We start from the raw sequence: 27,239 nt of genomic DNA on the forward strand, positions 1-27,239 counted from the left end.
ACTGCGCAAGCGCACCAATGGGACAAATGCCAGCAAACTAATTATAATACTAGACAGGAATAGGTTTTGCATATGTATTAGGCGTGAAGTAATCTCATGTTTAGGTAATCATTACATGTAATATAAACAAACTGAGTGGCAAAGAAAAGGTGCACATGCCTTTGGAGGAGCCATCCCCCATGCGCCTCAGTGCTGAATAAAGCATACCTACTTTACAGCTTTAACGAGTTGTGGAGTCTGTCTGTGTATCATCAGCTCATGGAGCTGTTCGATTTCAGGCACACAATATTTAAACCACAAGCAGAAGCTCCCCACCATGTTGCTCCTCAGGCTGGGGCAGGTTTTCTGCTGGAAAATCATTGGGTGTGCTGTGCAGATGGATTTAGGGAGTTGTCATCTCTGGGCACATTCCAAAGGAGTGGAGAGAGTCTGCTGTTTACTGGAGTGCCAAACAGCTGTTTTTATGTGTACATGAAAGCTATATAGTGTAGGGAAATGCCTTCTAGGGAACTGCTAGGCAGCACTTCCCAAGGGTCAGCTTCCCAAATTGTATTCCCAGCATGGTGTCACTGCACTGCCGTTAATAAACAGCTGGAGGGATTGAATGTACATACTGGGAACAAGGACCTCTCAAGGATTCCAGATTTACCATAACATCATAGAACAGGGAGCGTCTCTGGTTCCTGAGCTGCATCCCCACAGCATGAGCAGGACGAGGGAGAGGATTCTTCCCTTTACTGCACTCTGATGAGAAGTACCTGAAAGCCAGACCAGCTGAAGACAGTGACACGAATGCTTCCCATCAATATGTCAAACTAATTACCTTCAACATCCTTGACACCGAATGACTTGCACTCATTAACTCAGACTGCACCACAAGCACTTCACACAGAAGCAGAACTCAGCTTCAAGATCCTGTTTGGAGTTCCACAGACCAGTGCTGGAATGGCTGCTAGTTCATTGCCGAGTGGTGAATTCAGCAGCAACAGGGCAAATCATTACACTGGGGGAAAAGCTCTGTGCTGACAAGTGCAGTTAATATTTCTACAATACAAAGTGATTAAGAAGGAATATGAGAGGATTCTGTATTCAAAACCTGCTCAATACAGAGGTCGAAGGACCAAGCTCATGCATTAACTTCCATACGGTGAACCAGAAGCAGCAGTGATGACAGCTCATGAAAAAATGGGCAAACGTAAGATGGAATGGCTTTTACAAAAAGGTGTTGAAAGGATAGGATGTTAAATGAAGATACAGGATTACCTATGATAAAATTGATCACTTGGGATCACTGCTGAAGGCTAAATTCCAATCATCAGTGGCAACTGGCTCTTAAGACCAACTCCCAGCCAGATAGTAGGGTACCACATAGTGGGGTACGGCCCCACTCACCTTGCTGGAAGAACGCATCCCAGGTCAGGACGGAGTACCAACACTGACTGACAGAGGTGCTCTGCAGGGACAGATTTTCACCAATTAATCAGTTAATCACCTGAATATTATATGTTTTATCTAAAAAAAAAATTTCTCACTTATGGTACATGGAATTTCACTCAGTCGATCGAATACGTTATTTCTAAGAAAGCACTGGTGGACTTGTATGAGTTCTTTCAATTAATTTTATTGAGTAGCCAAATCTGATAAATTAGCACAGATAAAATAAGCATTTGCATGTGTTACAAATGACTTTTTACAGGAATAAAACAGTGAAAATTACAAACTGTAAAAAGGCGGACAAGTAAATCCTGTCTCAGATTCAGAAGGGGGGAAGATTTATCACTTCATACTGAAGATCATATGTTTGAGTTCAGAAAACAAAGATTTAATATTACAATATTATACACTACTTTACAAAATTAAATTTACTATAAGGATTACATCCATAATAGTAAACAGAACCTTAAAATCACATTTAATGGTCCCTTACTTAACAGCCATTCTGTGTCTTTGATTAAATTCTGTTAAGAAGTTAATGCTAAATAAAAGTGAATCATTCTAGTTATTGCAACACAGTCTATGTGGAGTCAGACTCAAAGAGATTAAATTAAAAACGAGAATGAAAGCAAAGTAAAATGGATGGTAACAATGTTGGCTGAACACTAATGTGTCAAATACAGATAGAATTCAACAAAAAGAGTCTTCAACTGGAAAAATAGAGACCATTTTCAGTGGTCGAGTTGTGGTGCTAAGATCTCAGTACCAGAGTCACTCCTGCCCGTTTTGGCAGTTCATCTTCAGTGTCCTTATTTTCCAGTTGTAGGTAAAAGTGACAAATCATAAGTAGTTTCTGTGTTCATCTGTCCTGTACTGCCCCTACAGCAATAGAGGGCAAACCAGCAGGCTTTCCCACTGATAGGGAATATAGTAACAAAGCTCAACACTGAATTCCTTCCAAAGCAAAGAGGACTCCAAGATTTGATTCTTATCATGTTTTGCTCTGTAAAACTTAGGGACTCTAATTCAAAGCTGTTAATTGCCACAAAGATTGACATCTTTAGCCATTAGTCTGGTGTACATAAAGCAATGAGGCCATCTCCAACATTTATGTCTTGAAAGAGTAAGGGATATAGTAACAAAATACAGTCATAGTAAGAGACACTTTGGGGGGGCTGTTAAGGTACAAGGATGATTTTCAACATCTGAGTGGTAGTATACCCAAAACCACAAATTTAAGTCATCACCTATGCAAGTGCATAGCTTCCATTTATGATTTAAATGAAGAGACCCCTTTCCCCCAGGAAAAAGGTTAAATCAGGGTGTGAAAACTTAAAAACCTCTTCACTATGACTTCAAAACTGTGCAATTCTCTGACAAGCTCTTCAAGTAAATATACTCCTATTTGAAGGGGGGGAGCAGACAGGGAAGCTTCAACTGATTCTCTAATAGTCTTTTCATGCTATTTTAGACATTGTTCTGAAATTCAGCTTCCTGTGCTCAAGCGACAAGAACATCTTCCCTCAAGGAACTCCCCTGAAGTAAGGCAACTCCTGACAACCACGTGCAGCTACAGCATGAAAAGGCAGCAAATGATTACCTACGATGCCCTTGGACATCTGTATCACAAATGTAAGTTAACTAACCTCATCACAGTGCATGTCTGAACACTTACAAGCAGTTTACCTGTGCAAGTTACTTGCCCTAGGAAGTAGGTTTTGCAAGTCCTTTATCACAAACAAAAAAGCAAACCAAGGTTTGTCCATATGAAACACTTCCACAGGCATTGGGATACCGTAACTTCAATATTCTTTATGTTGGTAGCTATCAGTGATAGCTTAATCTCCACCACAGGACAATGATCAATGCACTCTTAAAATGATCTAAGTATTTCCGTATATAAACTTTCACTTCAAGGCCAATGTCACCTTCCCTCTGAAGCTCTGGCAGGGATCTGAGAGTATATTTAAAGCTCTTATTTGGTGAACCCTGGCTTTGGACCTGGGCTCATTACAAACAAAAACGAACAGAAAACTTCAAGTGTGTCTCAAACCACCCACGAATCTGCAATGTAAAATATGTTTGTCTTTGGAAAAAGAATGTCTTTTTGAATTTTAACCTCAGGATATTCAATGCGGTCTCAAAGCATTAGGTTTGAAGTGCTGCCACACAAACTTGCTTCAGAAACACACTAGATTTTAGGGGCTAAACATTCAGTTAATGTAAACAAGAGCCGAAAGTCTACTAAACATAAACCAAAAGGTCTGAGAGAACCTTCCTTGCCCTTCCCCTCCCACCCATTCACAAACTGAAATGCCAACTATTCCTTTCACTGAAGAAAAACGTTTGCCATCTAAGTCTACTTTTGCTGCTATGTCAGCCACTGACATTAAGATGTTCTCATACAGAACCCACTCCTCTCTTTTTTAATTCGAATACTGACTTATTAAAAGCTTTATCAAACTCAGCCATCATGTCCAGGTTAAGCTCACCTTTAGTCCTGTTAGCCACAATCCCTGGATTCTACACTTCACAAGTATTTGTTCATTTCACAATGAACAGTTGTTCATTGCTACTTTAAGTTTGAACACTGAGATGCTCTGTCTGTAATCACTGGATGCACTTAAAACAATTTCCCTGCAAATCATGATCAGTATTGTGAGGTTTTGTATCTAGCAGCAAAAAAAAAAAAAAAGGAACAAGAACAAGAAAAAGGCAAAGAGTTACAGAAATATACATTTTGAACAACAAAGAACTCTTTATTTTACAAAATGTATTTCACCTTTTCAGTATTGCCTTTGTAAATATACTTCATGCTGCAACTACTTACAGTAAAAACATGATTTGCAGCAAATTAAAGGTGCTCAACCAGTTCCAACAGTTTGATTTTCCTTTTTTTTAAGGTATAATATTATGTAGTAGCACATTTGATTCTCAGATGTGGTCCTTTATTTGCTTTAGTTCGTTGAAATCACAGTGAGAACTTCTCATCAACTGCCTCAGGCCACAGATTTAATGAAGATATTACAAGCACAATCGTTCTTTACTGCAAAATCTTTCCTTAAAGAAGTGAGCCAAAGGCTAGCGTTTCATTTATTCACTTGCTGCTGTATATGAAGGAGGAATTCATAGTATGATAAGGCTGATTCTGTTCTGTCTTCAATCATATTTTGCAGAAAACTTGATTTCAATGGACTGTCATCCCTTCAAAATGAAAATATAAGTGTTTGAGTGAAATAAACATTTGCCAAGACCACCAGTGCAATGCATTCATAAAGTTACAGCTCAACTGGCAAAGCTATTTCAAGAGCATAAGGACATATGAAATGACGATCTCAAATAACCCTTCTCATTATTCCTAACAAGTGCACTTATCAGCATTCACTTCATTATCCGACATTAACTCAAGATTGTTCTGTGACATTTAGTCTTTTTTAGTCTGTGGCAATTCTAATTGGAGTCAACTTATAACAAGTCATGTCCGTTGTCCAATCTGTTAGGCACAGCATGCACCACTGCAAACTTCCATCAAGAATGTCCAGTATATGATACTGAAATATATATTAACAGATCCCTAAAGAAGCACAAATACTGTTAAAAAATACTTACTTTATTATATATAGTATAGGGAAGAAAGGTCTCTGTTCTCTCAGCCAAGAAATGAAAGCTGTTATTCTGATGGATTCTGCAGTGTCAAGTTCTGGGAGATGTGTCTAAGAGGCAAAGGGAATCATTAATACATAGAGGACAGTTTTCAGAAGAACAGTGAAAGGACTCTGTCCTCACTGAGTATAAAGGAAACCCAGACACACACAGTTTGTCTAGTTACATCTGAAAGGGCTTGAGACAGTCAAGCACACTAAACTAATATAGCAATATAGTAAATAGCAATTAGCTGTCAGAACAGTGATGACTGAGCTGTGATCAATACCTGTTGCAGAAACCAAAGGATTTCCCACTCACCCACTGTGCTTACTATTGGCAAGTATTCTCAGTCTGCTCCCACAAGTCTGAGAAACTTACTCACTGCCAGCCTCTTCTTACTGCGCTTTCCTGGGAATAGCTATAAAGGTTTAGCCTGGAGAAACTCCAAGAGAGGCAACAAAAATGATTTATTTCCCTGAATCTGGATTTATAGTGAATAATAACTAAAGGGCTAATACCTGAATAGAGGTATTGAAGTTCTCATGAAAATAATACTTTGGTAGCACTGTACCACTGATGTACAGCAAAGCAAGCACATACCATGTTCTGTGGTATCGAGCCATAATTGGGAACTCCAAGGACTTGGCTGATAAAGCTCTGCCCACAGTTCTTCCCAATCCACAGAAACATTACCTGAAAGATAGCCAGCAGTAACATTAATAACATTAATCCAACACGGAACCACAGCTCAGCAGTCTCCTCCACATTATGACTTCTCAGAAAGAACATGTCAAGTAAATGTGGGTACTTTTTAAAATCACCACCACCACCCAACTTACAGAGCCAGCATCCATAAGGTAAGCACCATCCCTGCTCAACTTCTCCACTGACAGCTGGAGAAGGGGTGGCTGAGGTATAGTTCTGTCGTTTATGTTAAGAGCCCCCTGAAGGAAAAGGCAAAAAGGAAAACAGTGGTTCACATCTGAGGCATTGAAACAAGCACAAGAACAGAAGGTTAAATAAGAATAGGATGGGTTACACTGAATACTGAAGCTGGACCCTTTTTCTCAGTTCAAGTCATACTTGGAGTGCATAATTTACTAGTAAATCTCTTCATGTTTTATTCAGAGAGGGTGTACTTCAACTTCAGATAATTAAATTCTAGGACATGAATATCAGATTTGTTGTGTACAAAAGATGTGATTTCTATAATTATTCAGGCTCTTACATTCACTGTTCACAGAGCTACTTTGACATTTTACAAGGAAGGAAGCCACAGAGGGACGAAATGCATGTTATGCTGTCTTTATGTACATGTGATTTATAGTGAAAAGATAATGACACAAGGCAAAAAGTGGAATAATTTAGAAGAAACCTTTCCCATCCATCCATAGCCAGAGCACAGCCTCTCTCCAGAATTCATCACTCCAGTCCCAAATAACAAATAACTCTGGGATCAGACAAACAGACCAGTACTCACCTCATCTGTGAGGTTATCGACTCTGTAGAGGCTGGGATGTGTCATGAGCATGAGGTAAACAAGGGGCTGGTTCTTCACTTGACACATGGTAAAAATGCGTTCATCTAAACGTGTGCTCGTCCCGGTTTGAAATGCTTTCTGCAAACAATCAGGCGTTTCATTTGACCGTTAAAGCAAAGTGAGATAAGCAGAATCTAACACACCCTCTATTGATCATATATAACTTATTTAAGTCATAGAGATGAGCCACGAGTATTTTTTCCTGGTTATGGTATTTTAGGACTGCTATTTTACTTCTCTGTTGTCCTTTCAAGGGTTTCACAGATCATACAAGTCTCCCTATTCCCATTGCTGGCTTCTAGAATTAACCATGACCTTGCACCATCAATCTTTTCCAGGGAGCACTACAGCTGAGATAAAAGCATCTTGAAAGGCATCTCTTCTAACACACACCTCAAAAATGCTACTTGATGGAATTTAGAATAATAAATATTGGAGCACTTTACAATTGGATTCTACATATGGCATCTTTGGTAATTCTGGATTTACAATAAAGATGTAGTCCTACATGTTGGGACAAAAAAACCCCAAACAGCTATAACTGAAACAAGGGCTTGTTCCTCCCTCTTCACTGGGTCAAACACAAAGTCTTCTACATGAAGAAGTTCAAATGTCAGTATGAACACACTGCTTAATTCCTTATCAAGGGGCATGAATAGAAAATTCTCTCTAGATCAGGAAGCCAGCTTGTCCAATGCTTAGAATGACCTCAAATATCAGTTCAGGGAAATCCAATCAAAAACTACTTACATTGAGCAAATATTGTGAAAGGCTTTAAACCTTTGGCAAGAACAGCCAGGCAGCTCTCTCGATACCCACACTGAACTGCCGTGTGGATCTACGTTGCCAGAAATGCACAAGAATTATTACTGAAAACACACTCTACCAGTGCCACATTCTATAGCCCAGTCAGAGCCTTTAAGATTCCTATTCCCTTGTTTAAAACATTTATACCATTGATCTTATGCATACTTCTAAACTCCTGCTTCTCAGCTAGATCACTCTCCATAATGGTAATCTTTAAACATCTCTATCCCCTATTGCCCTTCGCAGGTAAGAGAAGGCCTGTCCGTTACCCTGATGTATTTACTCCATGAAAATCTCCAAATCCCTCCATTTTCATAACATAACAGACTTCAAGGTAAAAACACATGTTCAGCACCTGTAAAATCATAAGTTATCTACCCAGGCCTGAGAAACAATTAAATATGCTTTTTTCTATATTGACCTTTCAAGTCATTAAATTCTGGGGTGCAGAGAAATGGAATTGTTATCTTGAGAAAGGCTGGTTCTATTAAATGATCTAAACCAAGCAACTTTCCAATTTTGAGTCCTAAATACACTGAAAGAGAAGATGCTATTTTGCACATCAAAGAAACATCCCTTTACTTCAGGTTGACATGCCAAACAGTCATCCCCTTGCACAGCTTCTTTTTAGCTCTTACCTGTTTTAAGAGTGCCAGTACATAAAGTGGGAAGAGCCGTAGCGAGGAGGGGGCTGTGAGACCAGGCTGTTGAATGCTCAGGACTGCTGAGCGATAAGCAGATAAAGAGTCTATCACTGCATTGACCAGAGCATCCCGAGCATCGCTCAACGTAGCGGAGACTGACCGGTCCACAGCTAAAAATAGAGTACAGAGCTCACGTAAGAGGCTTTCCTCCCTTGGTAGGAATACAGTCACATGTGTTATTTCTTCTCATTAACATGTACTTCCATGCATCTTAATAAGCTTTTAGTAGACTATCAAGGAAGTCAAGACAAGGGATTCAGAAAAAGCCAGGGATGATGTATCAGACTAAGTTAAGGTGACTACATACATCTATACTGACACCTTACCTAAGCCTAGCATTAAAACCCTCTTAGGTTTGCAACTTAGAAAGCACTCTTGGAAAGAGAGAATCTTTTCTTGTAACGTTACTTCCCAGAGGATTACCGCTCAGAGCTGTAGGGATATCATCCCTACATATCCAAACATGCTTACCCATATTGGCTAACAGCCCCGTGATGGCCTGTACATCTGCCCCTAGGTAGACATCGCTCAGTGTTGTCACAACAGGTAAACACATAGTGTGGACACGAATCCGTCTTTCACCTGTAAGAGAAGAAAACTGTAGTCTCCACACATTGCATTTGTTTTATGAAACAACAGAACAAATGCCAGTGATTACTCAATAGCAACAAGCCCCTAAGATTTAATCTAATTTATCATACAAGTGGTGAATCAGGCCATTTCCAGTAGCTTCTAAAACCAGTTATTTCTCAGTTTCTGGGTTAACTCTACCTATTTTCAGACCAGAAGTTTCCCAAGAAACTTCCTGGTCTGGAAGAAGCAATAACATCACCAACATGCTGGAATACATCACAGCTGTGATCTTGATATTAGATAAAATAGTTGATGTGAGTTACTGCCACTGAATTGCAGCTGATAAACAGACACAAAGGACTCATCTGAGTACTGTACTGCTGATGCAGCTAACACTACCTGTGCATCTTACCTTTGCTGGATGTGTACAGGAGAGCTGACTGAAAGGAAACAACCTGCATATCAGTAAGACTCTCTTCTACTGACATTTGCACAGCATATCCTGCATCTGGGTTCACGTTGGGTAATGACAACAAGTCTGTAGATCGTACAAAGAAGTTCCCATGGAAAGTGTGAATGGAGAGACCTACAACACAAGCATTGTACTGAGTCAGTTTTATGTTCATAGTTGTGAAGTACAGACACCATCTACACAGCTGCCATAGATGGCTCTGTATCAGAATATTAAGATCCTTCCCAATGAAATAAAGTGTCTTCAGGAAAGGTAAATATCCCAGACAAGACAACTAATCCACAGAATCCACAAACCCTAGCAGAAAGCAGGCATTTGGAAGTCAAATCAATGCAGGATAGTAGTAAGTCTCTAGACTATAAAAGAACTCCCTTGTTGAAACAGCAGTCCAACAAAACCTCCAGTTTTAATCACTGTAAAATGGAACTTGGATGCCAGTAAAGATGCTGCAAATACAGTCTTTAATAACTGGTCTGATTCCTGGTACTGAAACACTCCTCAAAACATTCCCAAGTAACAGCAAATGCTCCTTCCCCTCTCTCCCCTCTTCAGTCCAAAAAAAACTCTGTTCAAACCTTTGGTGCATCTTATCCTCATGACAGCCTCAAACCCGATCTTTCTAGTTAGGTATCGCTTCAGTTCCTTTTGCAACTTCTCCACCTGAACAGGGTTGTGTTTATGGTGGTAAGACTGGTAGTAGTAGACACTACCTGCAGAATACCTTGATATACAACCTGAAACAAAACCAACATGCGTTGGCAGAGGGCAGACAGTTGCTGCTGTGGTTTTTAAATATACCAGTTGAATGCAATACTCCCTGTTCACACCCACAAACAGCTTTTACAAAGTTACAGATCTGCTTTCAAAGACAGGTCTGTGTAACACAACTCTATGTATTTAAGGAGTTTCAGGTATGAAATAATCGTCCATTGACCTGAAATTACAGGTACATTGTCACTTGAACATTGGGTTAAACGGAGAAAAGAAAATTCAAATGCTAATGGAAGTTACTCTAAAGATGTTTGCACTGACGGTTCAAAGGCATAAAAGGAGGAAAGTATTTCAGCCACTTATACCAGGATCACAAGAATCCTGACTCACTAAGGGAGAATATGAAAACAGCTAGGTTGAATCAGGAAAGATTGAAGGATTACATTCTATTCACTGTCACTGCTCATCAAGGAGTAATTTGCATCTTATCACATTAGATTAATTCAAATCAGGTTCATGTACTAAATATTAATGTAGATGCTATGTATTTTCGAAAAGTACAAGAGTTACACACCCCAGAATGGCTTAATATGACTTACCTAGAGAAGCCAAGTCTGAATATTGTCCACTAAGAAGAAATAAATCCACTGCAACCTGTTGCCCTGAGCAGTCCAAGGCTAACTTCTTGTAAAAATCAGTCGATGGCGTCAGGTGTATATCCTGTTAATACAAGGGGGTATTACAAAATACAAAGGACATGCAAACAAATTAACACATGTACTGCCTCTTTTCAGGGACACTAACAGTTGATTCTCCATCACTGGTTACAGTGATGGCATTAAAAGAAATCTAATCATTAAGCCATGTTTATAGTGCTTGGCTTTGGTTATTTTTGTTCCTTCCACTTCTTTAACAAAGGAAGCTTAGCACAACAAGAGAGCCACAGCATTAACCCAGAACAGGCAATTCCAGAACCACCTACACATACAGAAGAGGGCAATCATTTCTCAACCTTTTTGCTTCCCTCACCTTTGCTGTTGCTCTTTGGTTTGGCTCTTCTCGTGACTTCAGCGCTCCCATTCCCACAGATGGAAGCTGTGTCTGGAAGACAGAGATTCTACCTCCAGTAGGGGACATCAGTTTAAAGGCAGCCTGTAGTGCAGGCCCCAGGGCACTCTGAGTTTCCAGGGACTTGGTAAACATCTGTGGCAAGGCCTTCAGCAGGTCTTGAATTAGCTACAATTGAGAAGACAAAAGCATTAAGACCAGGAGCCTTTGGAGTTTTCTTTCTTCATAGAGCTGATCGCTGAACATGCAACAACATGTGTTAACACATCTAATATTAAGGTAGTGAAGAAAAAGCCCTAGCAGAAGTCAAGTACTGTCTTGTCTCAGGGTAGCAAAAGTTTACAGTCACACAGATAAAAGACCTCTTTCTTCCACCTCAAACTTTGCATTTAAACTGTGGGTGTTTGAGTGCATTAAGTAACACAGAAATTATCGAGCATATCCCAAACTATGTGAAAGTCACTAAAGTTCTTACCTCTTTATTTTCATTTAAATTCACTAATAAGTTTTCTGGCATTGGGATAAATACATCTGGAAGAGGGGGGAAAAAACAGTGTTTTAGTTACTTTTAAAAACACATCAATCTTCTGCCAATTCTATTTGGCAACCATTACACCTCTTGAAAAAAAGAATACAGTATCAGTGTGTAAACCCATTTAAACATCACTATGGATATTTCTTCTTTTCCCATAGGGAAACTCTAACCCTGTTAGATTAGCAGTCGACAGGGGTGAAGGATAATCAAGATTATTAAGTAAAAATGCACAGCAAAGAACTTTCTAGTGTTCATTCTGCCTTACCTATAACATACAGTGCAAGGTGACTTGAAACTAAAGGCAGAAGAACAAGCACTGAGCATCAGTCAGCACAGAATCTATAGCTATTGACCAAGCATCAGTATTTGGGGGATCACAAGAGAAATCCAGGTAACATTAAAGTGAAGGTTAGAAGTCTGTCTTCATGTTTTAAAGTCAAGAACAGCCACAGCATTCGCACACATCAGGGGCTTCATAGACACACACGAATACATGCTACTTGTAAAACCATTACTGGAAAGACTAATGAGCTGGTCTAGAAGCTTCCACGAGGTATATTTTTTAAGGGCTGTCAAACCCAGCAGCATCAGTAGATACAAATCCCAGGATTTATTTCTGCATACCTTCAATATCTGAAACAATAAGCATCTGAGGCTGAGAGAGACCTTCCTGAAGACTGTAGAAATGGATTGTGCTGTCAAACGTTATGAAGCCTATTTTTGTTCTAGTGTTCCCAGGAAGCCTGAAAATGAGACATATGGTGTTCAGCAAGATGGAATTTCATTTCTGCAGGCTTGCTTTTTTTGAACCATCCACTGCACTTCTCCATGGTTGTTACCAAGTAGTTAGCTTTACAGCTACACTGCAACAGCTTGACTCAGTCAGTTTGGAGCAGAAAAGGAGCTCATAGTAGAGCAGCTTAGCAGACACTCATGAATTTTTTAAGAGGGTCATAGGAAATGGAAGAAAAGGAAGAAACAAGCTGCAAAATGCAAAGCAGCATTTAGATGAGTTCAAACAGCATGTATTTTATCAAAAATATATTAGATGTATGCTTTCCTTTAAGCAGATCCTTACCTAAATTTCAGCTTTTAAAAAATACATTCTAAAGACATCATAAATGTTATATTTATTCCTTTTGGGGATTGGTGAAGCAAGTAAGAAAGAGGCAGATTGAGAAACAAGCCTCAAAATTACCTTTTATACCAGTGCAGCTGTGATGGGAAAAAGACTACAGCTTTACACTACATTTTAATACAGCACTCACCATTGTTAGCCAATTCTAGGAAATTTCTCTTCTAGACAGGCAGTACAGGCACATTGATGCCTGCCACAAGCATCATAAGAGGAACAAAAATAGGAGATTCTAAGATACTTACAAGTCAAGATTGTCTAACAACGTCTGGCAGACTGTATTCAAGTATCCTGTCTCTACTGCATTATGAGAGACATCAAACACAAAGAGGTACACGGGTGGCTGAGGTGGACGCAGCTGAGGAAAGAACAGATTACCTTCAATTTTCAAAATTACATTTATTAGATGGGGTTTATTTATGCCACTGCAAATTTCAACTCTATTGTAACAGCGCACAGATGATAGCTACAACTTCTGAATGCATTTGTGTCTTATTGGGTAATCTAGAAGTACAATTTTCTTCCATAATACCCCAAATACATTCTAAATATAGAAGAACTTTGACATCATAACTGTTTAGAGAAGAACTTCCTGAAGTGCTTCCCAAGAGTTCTCAGATACACTCCTTGAGGCAGGAACTGCTCTACTAAGCTGGAAAGCATCGTCTATTACAAGGCTTTTTTCTGACTTCCCTTTGGAAATAAAAGAGGACAACTAGAAGTAAATAAAGCCTTACCATGTATTCAGATGGAGCCATAAACTCAATTGTAGCATTCTGGACTTCAGGTCTTTTATGAGGTTCTCCATAAACTCTTGTCACAGGATTATACATGAATTCTTCAGGAACTATGCAGACAAGGTTAGATATTATTACTTCACACTAGTATTAGCTGGGCTGCATTTTAAAACAAATACATCAACTCTTCTCTGTGCCTGTTGGCCAATGCTTCTTGGAGAACTATGCTAAGCAGGGCAGCTACTTTGTCACCTGCTAGGGTGGGAAACCACATCAGACTCTGTGCTTCATTAGTGACACCCTGTCTTTGCCCACGGGAAGCATTTCTCATGTCTCACAGCCTCAGCTGACAACAACCCCTCATACTCATGGCCAACAATAGTACAGTCTCAAAGGCCAAGGTGGGCAAGGCTCACCTTAAGCATTCAAAGCAACAAGCACATTTAATACCTACCATCATTCACTCTATAGCACAGATTGCATTTCCATCTCCTTTGGTCTAGAAAGCTGACAAAAGGGTTAATGTATGTCCGACAGGAGCGGCATCTCACAATAGTACTTGAAGTGACCACTGGCAATTGCTGGAAAAGAAAAGCTTCCTGTTTTAAGACACTACCACACTGCATCTATTCATCTATGATTACATTATCTATACTGTGCTTCTTGCTTAGCTAGTCAAAGCAGACATGTTGAAGAAAAGGATTTCTGCAACCTCACAGCATCCTCACAACTCCTCAATAAACAGGTTGAAACTGAGCTCTAACCTACTCAAGTGAGCAGGTTCTCTTTTCAAACCTCTCAGGTCTTGAGTTTTGCACTGGTGGCTTAAGACCAAGTCCTATGCCCAATAAAGACCAAAAAATCAGAAAAAATATGCCACATAATTGAAAAACTATTCAAATTGTGAAAAATAACAATGCTTAAAAGAGGCACTGCTAAATTCAGAGTCTCCTGGCTATCTGAGGACATCCAAACCCTTTTCACTCTGTTAACTCTTAATTAGGTTTAGAATTAGGACTAGGTTTGGTATGGGAAATCAATAACTACAACTGCTATGTGACAAGATAAAGCTATTTAAGCAATTAAATGTGCGGCCTTGTGTCACAGTCCCAGTGCTGTGCTGCCTCTAAGCTGCTGGGATTTTTGATTAAGTGAGGCTTCAAAGTTTAAAACTGGTAGGGAGATAAATCCAGGAACATGACAATGATCTGCCTGGTGCAGGGAAATGTCCGTTACCAAGGGAATTTTTCTGGGCCACACTTGCTCTTCTTTTATAATTCACTGTCCAGCTCTGGACTCAAGGGAAGGCACAGTTGAGATTTCAGCATTTAAAGGTTGGAATATTTGTCATACCGATAAGTCTTTGAAAGGATGAAGCAGGAGCCCCAAAGGAAGTTTGGCTTTATTCAGTAAGGCCTGAGTTTGAGGAATGTTAGTCAGGGTACAGCGGAACAACCTACATGGAGGACAAAGGGTTATTTTTAGAGGCTTTCAGATAATAAAAATGATGATTTCAGTAGTACAGAGCATCCTTTATATTTTTCTATATAAATGGTGATGGTGAATTTCCATCTTCTCCAGCTCTGTCAAATTGTTCTGGTTTAGTCTTAGCTTGACCCACAGTACGTACTTTGAGTACTTACTTTATACACAGACTCTAAACAGAACTGTCAGTCACTCAAGTCAAAGGTAAGCCTAAGAATGTTCAAAGTTACACCAAACCCTTATATACGGTGTTATTTTGGGATACCGTTCTAAGGTGGCCTTACACACAAATCTGAACCAGCAAAGTTGAAAAGGTTGCCTTAAAACTTAGCAACTATAAGCAGAGACTTCAGAACTCAGTCATTTCCACAAGTGCAGATGTGCACAGCACCTTTGCAACTCCTGTTCAGCTTGTTTGTATGAGCAACTTCACAAAGATGCTGTTATTTCCTTTATCAATCATAAAAGGCCTTGCAAAGCAGGAATACCAGGTTATACGCAGCTTGGCTGGTCTCCTCAGAGAGATTACTTGAATAAACAACTGGCAGTGGCTTGTTTGACATTCCATTTACTCCATTGTTTAAAAGGCTACTATTAATACAGAGGTTTCTGGATTGTCAATCTGTGGTATGCCTCACTCAAATGAGTTAACTTCTATTACATCTTTTTTGAGTCATGCTTATTGCCAGCCATATTGTAAAGTTTTTTTTTTAATGTACCTATCTATCACTGCCCTGCAAAAAACATATCTTAACTCATACCTTCTACACACAATTTTCTGTCAGTTTAAACCATTTACCACCTTTATCTTAACACAGTGAAGCCCATTTTCAATGTTTTCTACTCAAAGACATGTTTACAAGTAGGAATTTATAGCAAATGGATAATCTTACTCAGGATTACAGTTGAGCTTCTGGATGTCCTCATGCAAGTTTGGGACTGGAGCCTTCAAGAGGGTTGTTGGAAGAATATTTCTTTCTTGAAGAAGATTCACAGGTCTTAATCCTTCTTGCTGTAGACTCAGGGCACCCATAGATGCACTTAGGTGATTAGTGCCCAGGGCAGGCTAGAGCCAAAGAGAATTTCCAAAATTAACACCAATCCTTTAAATAATGGAATGGTTTGTGCTGGGACCTTAAAGCTCCTCCAGCTCTAACCCCTGCCATAGGCAGGGACACCTTCCACTAGAGCAGCTTGCTCCAAGCCTTGTCCAACCTGGCCTTGAACACTGCCAGGGATGGGGCAGCCACAGCTTCTCTGGGCACCCTGTGCCAGAGCCTCAGCACCCTCACAGGGAAGAGCTTCTGCCTAAGAGCTCATCTCCATCTCCCCTCTGGCAGGTTAAAGCCATTCCCCTTGGCTTGTCCCTAAAGGCCTTTCTAAAAAGTCCCTCTCCAGACTTTCTGTCAGCCCCTTTAGGCATTGGAAAACTGTTGTAAGGTCTCTTCTCCAGGCTGAACAATCCCAATGAATAAAGCCCCCAATTAACTTAAATAACAGAGGTATTTCCCATCCTTATTTTTTTCTCTTTTGTTTACATATTAACTGCCATTATATTACAACAATATAGAATCATAGAATAGTTAGGGTTGGAAAGGACCTTAAGATCATCAAGTTCCAGCCCCCCTGCCATGGGCAGGGACACCTCACGCTAAACTGTATCAGCCAAGGCCTCGTCCAACCTGGTCTTGAATAGTTTGTTACATAAACTTGGACTTAAGTATGTAACACTGTAGAGGTAAACGTCAACACACAGTTGCTACAAGCTCTGGAACTTCAGAGGCTCAGCTGGCAGAAGTGCTGGTAAGTTCACCTCGAAAGCTCAGTAAAAACCCAAATCCTTCAGCTAACTCTGGCAACCCAGGGGAAGAAAACCATGCCAAAAGCAGCTGAGTATTTTTAAGAGAAGCACTCTGAACAGATTCAAGGATAGAACACTTCCTAAGGAGCTGGCACACAGCTTTTCCAAACTGGTGCCAAGGCATCAGCAAAAGCATTTCTTTCAGGCTGCGTCTGTCACCTTGAACAACCAGCACCCCACACAGTGAACCATCAAAGCAGCACCCCACAGATGCACAACACACATCAACTGCCACCTTTTCTTTACAGGACAGGTAGTACCAAGATGAAAACCAGACAACCTTTACCTGGTGGAAATGTTTTGATCCATCTGGATATTGCAAAGCAGATGCTTGCATTCCTGGTGCTCCGGGTGCAGAAGTATTTTGGTAGCCTGGAGGTAAGGCAGGGTAAGAATACCCAACACTTCTGTTCATCTTAACATTTGGGGGTGCAGGAGAAGGATGTGGAGTTGCTAGAGGCAGAGGAGACAAATACCTAAAATTAACTGCTGAAGAACCACAGCTTGCTCAGTGCATTAATACAGCAGAAAGGCTTTTTGGTGGTGGTTAGTTTCTAAGCATAAACATTACCACTGCTGTCAGTTCTGCAAAGTGCTCTTCACTGCTTTACCATACTTACAGGAGAAGATGTGGTACTTGTCAAGGCTTGACATTTCATACTTAGTTTCATGACAGACATGGAACCAAGTGTATGGGTTTGTACATGAATGCCTAAACTTCTATCTTTCCCTGCCTCTTCAAAGTTACGTAGTAGTAAATACTTCCACTCCCAAAGCCTTACCTGTGAGGCCACCACCTTCTAGTGCATCGTAGCTGTTCTGCACTGCAGCCCCATCACTGGCAGCAGATGTAGCATCACCTATTAAAGACAATCCCAGTAAAAACTTTCACCAACTACTAATTGTAATGAGGTAACTGCAAAGAAATCCTACTTGCTGGATGAATATTAAGATTAGCATTAGTTTGGATCTACTTTGCTTCTGCCACAGGATGAAACGGAGTTAAATGTACATATTGGCCTCTTCCCCTGGTGACATGACCATGACAGAGGACATTCATAAAACACCACAATCTTTTTTTAAGGAGAGCAAAAGTCCCTACACCTCTGGTTGAATGACCTTTTACGTTAGGTATTCACCACAACCTCCAAGCTGATACACTTGCTTGGGGACAGGGGACACTTCCTCCTCATCAGAGGAAGCATCTGTAGGCTTGCTGCAGTTTTCAAAGTACCCTGGAATTCAGGTGCCAAGCTCCCTTAAGAACTTTTCCCACTGATAACTCTCAGGAACACTAAATTCCCTTTGCTTACACACTTAGTCCAGTATTGCTCACACCAAACACCAACAGTTCTGATACAATCACATACCAGTCAAGATACAAACCCCAGCAGAGATAAGAAAAACCTTGAAATTGAGGGAATGCTCCCAAAGGATCGTTATTTGTAAGGTAACTATGTCTAAATATATAAAACCAACTACCTATTGCTAAGGAGAAGTAGGAACTCAAGTTTATCATCATTAAAATCTTTAAAGATGACCCAATGAAAGGAACTAACATTATACACTGAATCTTGCTGGTATGCACCAGTAAACCTACTACACAGACTAAACATTGCTGTCTCTCCAGGGCCTTGGAAACGTTTCTCTTCATTATGAAGAAAAGCCTTTCTAACCCAAGCAGTTTCTAGCACACTTCGTATGTTGAAAACGAAGCTAAATCTGAATATACTATTCTTGTCTTCACACAGCTATCACATAGATGAAAGTGTCAATCTGAACATGCAAGGAACCAACAGCTTTGACAGAACCAACTATGCATGTAAAAACAAAACTGCCGACTACCACATGGCCCATCCTAGGGCACTAAATGTAATACAATTGCAGGTCTGTTTGATACAGAGTTCTTATGTGATGGTGTATTTGTGAAGGGTCTACAGGAGACAGTCAGATATTCTATGTTTCTATATGGGCCTTCAACAGATGACACTTAAAAGCCTCTAGTAACTACCTTCCAAAAATGAACAAATCCAAGATACATGTTTCAGTGATTTTACACACAAGGGAAGAATCAGGCACAACTACAAGGAATTGCAGGATCCATATTTTATCTCTCCTTGAAGAATAAAACGATACAGGAAGCTATAGACAGCTAAAATTACACTGGATTAGTATCAGTTTTACCATTTGAGTCTCTAACAGAACAGTGTGGTTGACTTTAGAGGTTGCACATTAGAGCAAGTTGAAATGTGCAAATTCAAACAGACCATGTTATTTCTTACCTTCTTGACTTGCAGTTGAGTTTAGCAGGGACTGTGTATTAGGTGGTCCAGCTGTCAAGGTTGAAGGCCTAATTAAAGGTGGACCACCAACTGGTGGAGGCCCTAAGGGTGGCCTTGCAGGAGGGTGGAGCGGAGTTAAAGGCTGAGTCACTGGTGGAGGAGCAGATCCTGTAAAGAGATTCAGTTTTAGGAAGAGTTTAACCCAGATGAGGAAGTCACAGAAGCTTTGTTACCAAAATGCAGACTGAACTCTATGCTTCTTATTCATATGATAAACAGCATGAGATACATAAATCCTGATATGGTTGTAGAAGGTTTCACGACTGCAGGTTGTTTCTGTCGCACTTTTCTCATACTGGGTTCCTGTAGCTATTATCCATGACTCTTTCACATTTTTGTTGCTATTAAGAACTTCAGCAGTAGAAGGAGAATCTCAATTCAATTACTAAGGCTAGACTTTATAAAGTTACCATATAGCCCCATATGAATGAACTAATAAGGGTCTAAACATTCCTTTTGACAGGATGCTCATCTTCCACTTCAATAATCTGATGCAAAACAGCAATGTCCACATTCTACAGCTACTAAAATTACTTGGGGAAACGATTTCTCTTGGGAAAGCATCAGCAATTTCCAGTTTGAATGAACTTGCTGTGTGAGTGTGAGGTATTTTGCTCTGGAATGTTTAACCCTCTGTGTTAAGAGTCACAGGGAAGTTTTTAATTGCTTCTATTTTAAAATCCTAGGACTTTCTCCAGCCAAGACATTTAGAAACCCAATTGCTTTTCTCCCCTTCAAACAATACCAAATCCTAAGAGCACTTCCACCCCTTTGTTCCCTATTATTCCAGAGGCCAGTATAACTGCCCTTTAACTCTAGGAAGGCACCAATGTGTTTTAATATAAAAGGTAGCCTTTCAAAAGATAAGGCCAAATTGTCCAGTGTTACCAGGTCTCAACGTGGTACAGAAGCCTGTAAGTTCAACAGGATCAAAAAGCCACCACACAAAATATGCAGCTTCATGAGCCTGCACAGTACAGGGGATTTAAGGGAGAAGAATGAAAGGAAAAGGGGGAAAAATCATATCCAGTGGAGTTATCTGCTTGTTCAGTTGTATTTGATACTCCAAAGTTAATTAATAATGGCTACATGCAGGCAACACTATCACAGAGCTTGGAAGAGATTCTGTGTGTAAGAGGCTGTCCGTAGTTGGCCATGCAGGCAGGGAGCTGGCAGACCTTTGTTCTGAGAATGGGTGTGATCACTAAACAAGCTAAACTCCTTTCAAAAGTTATCATTGCTCTACAAAACCTACCAGGAGAATTGCTCAGGAGGATTCCCCATCAAAAGGATACAGGAATTCTCTCATTCCAAACACTTGCTCTCATTTCATATGCCGCTTCCCAAAACGTCTCAGCATTTTCCTCGCTAACTGCAAAGTAACTAATTGTTTGTGCCAATAAACTGCCAGCATAAGTTCCATAAACTCTGTGAGCTTAAGACAGTTTGAACATCATAACAAAATGAGTCAGGCATGGAACACAAAGCTAGCATCAAGGAAAAGCTCTGGTGAGGCTAAAATATGAGAGAAAACATTTGCTTGAACATTTACAGTATTTCTGTATCTATCTCCTATTTGCAGGCTCGGTCAGAAATCCTCTAGAACAACAAACAGCAGTTTAGCAAAGAGAAACCTGAGTATCCACTTTGTTTCCATAATCATCACAAATTGCATAATGGAGCTGGCTAGCGTTAGCAAAGCTTCTCACCACTGCACACAGCAGCACATGAGCAGCAGGAAGGGAAGTCTGACGCTTTCAGAGGGCTTTCTAAACACTGACCATTATTAGTTACAAGTTTGGAGGAAGGAAGCTTCCCATTGAACTGGGCTCTACTTCAATGGCACAGAACTGCTCTGCAGTTTGCTTTCCAGGCTGTGCTCAGACTGTTTGCATCAACCCGACTGAGGTTGTTCACTGAACTACCTCAACCAAGTGAGTAACACAAAGGCTAACAAGTTTTAAGGTGCAAAAGATGACACTCACTGAAGAGGACCACAGTTTTCAACCAGGAAGTCCTCAAGTCCCTGCTCAACTGAAGCATGTAACCCAAGGAACAGTGAAGGTCACACAAACAGCATTACCCACACACAGCTTCCCAAAACCATAAGAGCATTCAGGAGTTACCTGCTGCAGCCAACTGAAATGCCTGACCAGTACACAGAACTTCCATTTCTAATCCAAAGAAACCACCCCTGTATTTGTGCTGTCCTTTTGCTCAAAATGCTCTGTTTTACAACTTCATTGCACAGGCAAAACACTGCTGTGGAATCAATTCTTTTAAAAGGACACTGAGAAAGGGACATTGGTCAAATATCAGAAGGTTATGGTTACCTGGCTTCATGTAGCTGTTCTGAAGCGGGGGACCTCCTGGAGAAGCAGCATATTGATAACTTCCTGGAGGATTTGTATTTCCTGATAACGATGACAGTGGCTGGGGTGACCCTGTCCCCGTCACATGTGCCAAATGGCTTGTTTGAGACCCAAGGGGCTGGCTTGTGGGAGCCTGGCTGTACTGCCAGTTTGAAAGCACTAGTGGGGTAGCTCCAGGAGGAAAGCTACCAGCAGATGATATAGCAGCTGAGTTTTGCAATGGAGGCAGCAGCACTTGTGGAGCAGGACCTGTCTGTTGTACTGGGGACCCAGAAAAAGGTGCCAGTGGGGGTCTGTTGAGAGTCTGCCCAGGTCCTTGGTAACTGTTTAATTGAGAAACATTCTGAGAGCCACTATAGTTATACTGTCCCAAAGATGGATGTGGAGGAACCTTGGCCGGAGTCTGATGGGAATACGATCCTGGAACTGAAGGGCTGTATCCTTGGCCATCCGGTGAATGCATCAGCTGATTCTGAACAGGACCTGGAAGAGAAAAAACTACAAACCCTTTAGAAAGTCAGTGTTGGGTATTGCTTCTGAAAAGAAGACTTGTTCCTGGGAATCTCTTTCCTGGGGATTTTAGTCTCCAAGCCATTTTTATGTTGGATTCTTAACAACCAGGTGTGACACTGCTTCAGGGGACATGAATGTGGTAGTATTTTGCTATCAACACTTACATCAGTGTTTTGCTTTACAGTAGCCTCACAACCACTCAGCATTCCAGTGCCTGAGCACAATCCATCCTCCTGGACTAAAAATCACACATGGCACTATTTCTATCCTCAGGAACACCCAAACCAAGCCTACCAAAGAGGAGAGCTCTCCCACACAGCTGGCAGCAGAACAGGCGAGCAGACTGAAAGCAGAAGCATCCATTGCCTCATGACTCTGTTTCACTTGACGACTGACACTAACTTCAACTTCAGCTTACCACAAAGACACAAAGAGGCACTTTCAGCATAGGTCACCTCGGTGCATCTCAAGTGACAGTTAATCTATGGAAGTCTCTGCAGTTAATTTTAGTAAGAGAACTATTCATACACATACCACTCGTGAGCAGCCAGCTAGTCATGAAGATGGAATGAAGGGTAGTTTCATCATAAAATAATTCACCAATAAGGAAGATAAAACCAGATGGGTTAATGGTGCTTTATGTATTTGTGGGTTGGTAGAGTTGTACTAAGTTTTACTCACTGAAGCAAACAAAACATTGAAAAAAAGTTAGTAACTGTCCAAAGAGGAAACAAGAGCATTATCAGATTCCTGCTTCACACAGAAACAGAATATTGTGAGATTTCCAGCATGACAAGAGCTCCATCAAGAAAATCACTACTACAGTTGTTTCTAACATTGCCACAAACTATACAGTTTCAAGTGAAATCCTTCTAAGCAGAATACACCAGATAACACATGCCGGAGCCAGCCATGACTCGTCAAAAAGTACTAAACCACTTTCCAGTGTGGCAGTCGTATCATGGTCCTGCTCACCCCCGAAACACACAGCTGAATACCAGAGACATCACACATACACAGCTAAACATCTGACAGCAGAGATCCTCTTCCTGGTTTAGAGATACAATTCTTTTCTTTGCAACTCTGTACTATTTTCCATGTTGCCAAGAGAATCTGTGGCTGCCCCATCCCTGGCATTGTTCAAGACCAGGTTGGACACAGGGGCTTGGAGCAACCTGCTCTAGTGGAAGGTGTCCCTGACTGTGGCAGGGGGTTGGAACTGAAGAAGCTTTAAGGTCCCTTCCAACTCAAACCACTCTATGATCCCATGATATATATTTATCTTAGATACATATTTACTATACAAGTACTGGGAACAGCTGCCACCAGAGTGAACTCACAGAATTTCATTTAACATTAAAACAAAGACAACTGGTTTCTCATTCAACATTCTAGTTACATTTCAGCAGGTGTGGAAGCTCCCATTTCCAAAGTAAAATAACTTTGAACTTCAGCATTTCTGACAATAACTAAAACGAAACACAACATACATCAGAATACTTCACTAGGACAAACAGTGCACCGGCCATTCAGCTCCTCATTTCCTAGAAAGCCTTAGGCTGTGGGTCACAAACAGCTGTTACTGCACTGAATATCACCAGCATCCACACTCACTACATTGCCAAAGCAGTAGTACAGTGATCTCACCCTCACTGCCTCTGTTATTTATGTGTAAGAAGTCCACACCATATTATTCTCCACCCATTAATCTCAATATGCCACTTACCGTTCACAGTTAGGTGACCCAGTTATACCCAATTGTCCTTACAATGTTGCTCATAAATCTTAGTAATTAATAATTCCCTAAGATCAATGGTGTCTAAACAAAAAGCCTGCAGTCAAAAACACTAACAATTGATCCACCTTCCAAAACTACCCTGCATTGTACCAGATGGGTTTGCAACGATCGATTTACAATGCCCATTGTAAATGAAACTTGCTAACTCTAAGAATGAAGAATTCCTACGCGATGCCATGCCTCCTGTCTGCAGCAGCATGTACGTTGATATAATATTATTATAAGCTGTAAGAAAAATACAAAACAAATGCAAATTAACTTCATAACTTGATTGTCCACCTTCAAGCATGACTCTCTAGACCAGGCAGGAATCAGTGCACTTGCACTGATGTCTTACACACTGTTTTCCCTGCTTAAGAAATAAGCTTGAGAATAAAGCAAGTGAGGTGAAATCCAAAACTGACTTGGTATTTTCTATGTTTTCAATAAAATATCAAATCCACCACAGCACAATGTTCCAAATTTCAATTTTTAATGTCAGAAGCTCAACAAAAAAGCCTTGATAGCCTGCATGTGGTTCATGTTTCCAAAACAATCCTGCATAAAGCTGCCAACAAAACTAAAGCAGCAGCACTGAGAGGCACAAACCCTCTCCAAGGGGCTTCACAGTGTACCTAATCCCAGGATTTGCTATTTTGCTGCTGGCAGGTACCCATCTTGCCCTGACCTCTTCAGCCAGAGAACATCCAGGCCCTTCAGCTTTCCCCAGGTGCTGATGCTGGTTTTCTGTGCTGTTCTGTGAAGCCAAAACCCAACCAGGAATTCAGTGTTCACTGAAGAGCTGGATACCTGCATGGCAGCAAAACAACTGACACTTGGAGACCACAGATGATTTAGTAATAGAAGAAAGGCCACCTACATAACAGCAGAAGATGCCTCCACAGGAACACAAGGCCATTTCATGTTTCTAAAAGATCAGGAATGGCACCAGAATGCGTTTGAAGGTTGCCTGGTGGGTTTATAAAATGAGGAGTCAAACTATTAGCACAGGAGGCTGGGATTCAAGTCGTTTCCTGCCACACAATTTCACTGTCACCTCCTCCAAGCCAGTTCTTTAGTATCTCACTTTCACCAGCCACAACCTCTCCAGCCTCCAGGGAGATGCAAGGATAAACAGATGGAAAAGCTCCATCCCAACTGAACAGCCATGGGATGTGCCAGTGCCAGCACCCACTTTATCTGACCCTGACCCACTGCTTTCCAACCCAACAGCTGACCTTGAAGTGCCATCAAGTAAGGAGAGGAAAAGAGTCCTAAAAGAACTGCTTCTCCTTCTTGTTTGCACTTCAGGTCTATTAACTGGAGAGCAAATTAGTAACCTTCAGTTAAACAAATACGGAATGCTGGTCCTATTAAAAGAAAACCACGGATGAAATAGAGGAAGGCTGCTGCTAAGCAACCCAATGCTCCATGCTAAACAATTTCCCAGTCAGCACACAGTGCTGCTGTGACAATTTACTGCCTGCACAGACACGCGAGCTCGGGGAGGCACCTGCAAGCAGTAAAGCGAGCAGCAAGTGGAGAGGAAGAGCTGACAGCTGTAAACCAATTCATCATCCTGCTGACAGCTCGCTGTGAGTACCCCCACAGCACTCTCGGTACCCTCCAGACTGTTACAAAAAGCCTTGTTTTTACTGTAAAGGTCAAGGATGGCAGCACCTCCTCAACGTGTATTTTAAACGCTGCCAAGAACAGTCCATGCTTGAATACTCTTATTTATTCAAACGCCAGCAACCCAAATCTTCTAACGCACCATAACAACAGTTTAAATTTATTACCTTGCATTTGCCTAACTCTGAATTTCAGTTCTTTATTTTTCATACACCTGACAGCCGGGCAGCCTGAAATTCCTCCTCCTCCAACTGCCTCTCCAGAACTTCCATTACGTGCTTAATCAGACTACAGGGGAATCAGCAAACATAAAGCAATGCCAGTCAGTAAATCATCCCACTTCGCTACTCCATTAGCTAACGTCCTCTTTGTACACTCTCCACGTAGACCAGAAGCTGTCCAGAAAAGAGGCTCTCTCCAGCCTGTGCTCATACACTTCCCACTTTCCCGACCCTATATACAACAACACAACTCTTTGTGGAATGTCATTCTGCAGATGACTTTGATGAAAATAAGCTGCAAAGGAGGAGGGGGAAGACAAGTCAAACCATTTAATTACTCATGCACATAGCAGAAAAATCAGAAGATCTCATTAGAACTGAACTGCTTATGATGCAGCCCAGCTACTCAAATGCAGACGTGTGTAATTAAGGAGCCAAGGACGGAGGATGCTGGCTGGGTATGGGAAATCAGGAAACACTTCCAACAGCACTGATTTCCACACAGGCAAAGAAAACAAATACAGAGACAAGGCTTGTCTTGTGCTTCTTTCCTCCTGGCTGAAAAGGCTGGTGTCACCTTCAAAAGACGTATTTTGATGGGAAGAAACTTCAATATCTCACTTTAAAAATCATCATAGAACTCCAGGTTGGAAGGGACCTCAGGGAGCATCTGGTCCAACCAAAATCCGACCTAGACTGGATGTCCCAGCACCCTGTCCAGCCGAATCTCAACAGTGTCCAACAGTGGAGAATCCACTGCTTTCTTGGTTAGATTATTCCAATGGCTGGGTATTCCCATTGGGAAAATTTTTCCTGTAGTGTCCAACTGGAATCCCCCCAGAAGTAACTTGTGCCCATCGCCCCTCATCTTTCCGTTGCAGAGACACATTTGGAGGGTAAGAAAGCGGTCAGGATTTCCCTGGATCGCAGCTCACTCAGGGCACAGGGCGGTATCAGTTTTACACCCCTGACAAGGCAAATCTCGGCTGCGCCGCAGCCGGAGCCCCCCCGCCGGTGATAACCACAGTGCCACATGTACAGCTCCGTTCCAAAGGGCCCGAGGCTGCGGCCCCGGCTGTGTCACGGCCTCCAGGAGCGCCCGGTGCGGCCCGCGAACGTCTCGCCTCGCCTCGGCTCTCCACAAGGAGCCTCTGCCGGGTCACACGCGGAAACAGACCCGGGGTGGGGGGGTGCCTCCGTCCCGACAACCGACCGGGACGGGGTTCGCTCTGCCCGGCAGAGGCTTTACCTTATCCTTAGTGCCCGCTTGGGCAGGACGCGCTCCAGCCACCACTGCACCGCAGCCCCTCGCACCCCCACCGGGCCGGGCGAGCTCCCGCGGTGGAGCGGGGCGGGGGGGGGAGAACCGAGGAGCCGGACCCGACCCACCCCGCTCCCGTCCCCCGCGGGGCAGGAACCACCCCCCGACCAGGCCTCCTCTCCCCACCGCCGGGCCCTGCGGCCCTGCACCGGCTCCGCGCTCACCGTTGCTGTAGGGCTGCTGGCCAGCGCCGTTGTGGCTGGGGTAGCCAGCGGGGGGCCTGGCGGGCTGGGCCATGGCGGCGGGCTCGGCTCGGCTCGGCTGTGCCCGTGTGGCGGCGCCCGGCCCGGCTCAAAGGAGGAGGAACGGGACGGGCCGGCCCCGCACCGGAACTACCGGGCGGCGCGCGCAGGC

The 27,239-nt window shown here is 42.0% G+C and overlaps 1 protein-coding gene across 2 annotated transcripts; it reads right to left on the reverse strand.

The window, feature by feature from the left end:
• Positions 1-1,605: 1,605 nt before the first annotated feature.
• Positions 1,606-27,239, reverse strand: SEC24A (SEC24 homolog A, COPII coat complex component). Of its 2 annotated transcripts, none has more exons than XM_062638082.1 (23): positions 27,050-27,239; positions 21,383-21,904; positions 18,990-19,157; positions 17,490-17,567; positions 16,994-17,160; positions 15,740-15,912; positions 14,715-14,817; positions 13,816-13,942; positions 13,362-13,471; positions 12,870-12,982; positions 12,114-12,232; positions 11,430-11,485; positions 10,916-11,122; positions 10,486-10,606; positions 9,751-9,909; positions 9,116-9,289; positions 8,602-8,712; positions 8,065-8,240; positions 6,560-6,697; positions 5,919-6,023; positions 5,680-5,772; positions 5,044-5,147; positions 1,606-4,638 (listed from the first exon to the last, which is right to left on the reverse strand). In XM_062638082.1, exons 1-23 carry the CDS (start codon positions 27,120-27,122, stop codon positions 4,524-4,526), a joined length of 3,312 nt encoding a protein of 1,103 aa, XP_062494066.1. In that variant the 5' UTR covers positions 27,123-27,239; the 3' UTR covers positions 1,606-4,523. The 2 variants fall into 2 exon arrangements, with proteins under 2 accessions (XP_062494066.1, XP_062494065.1); XM_062638081.1 differs by having other exon boundaries at positions 21,383-21,919.

This window comes from Pezoporus occidentalis, unplaced genomic scaffold (genome assembly GCF_034315485.1).
Source record: "Pezoporus occidentalis ecotype Australia unplaced genomic scaffold, CSIRO_AGI_Poc_V1 ctg55, whole genome shotgun sequence".
Lineage (NCBI taxonomy): Eukaryota > Metazoa > Chordata > Aves > Psittaciformes > Psittacidae > Pezoporus > Pezoporus occidentalis.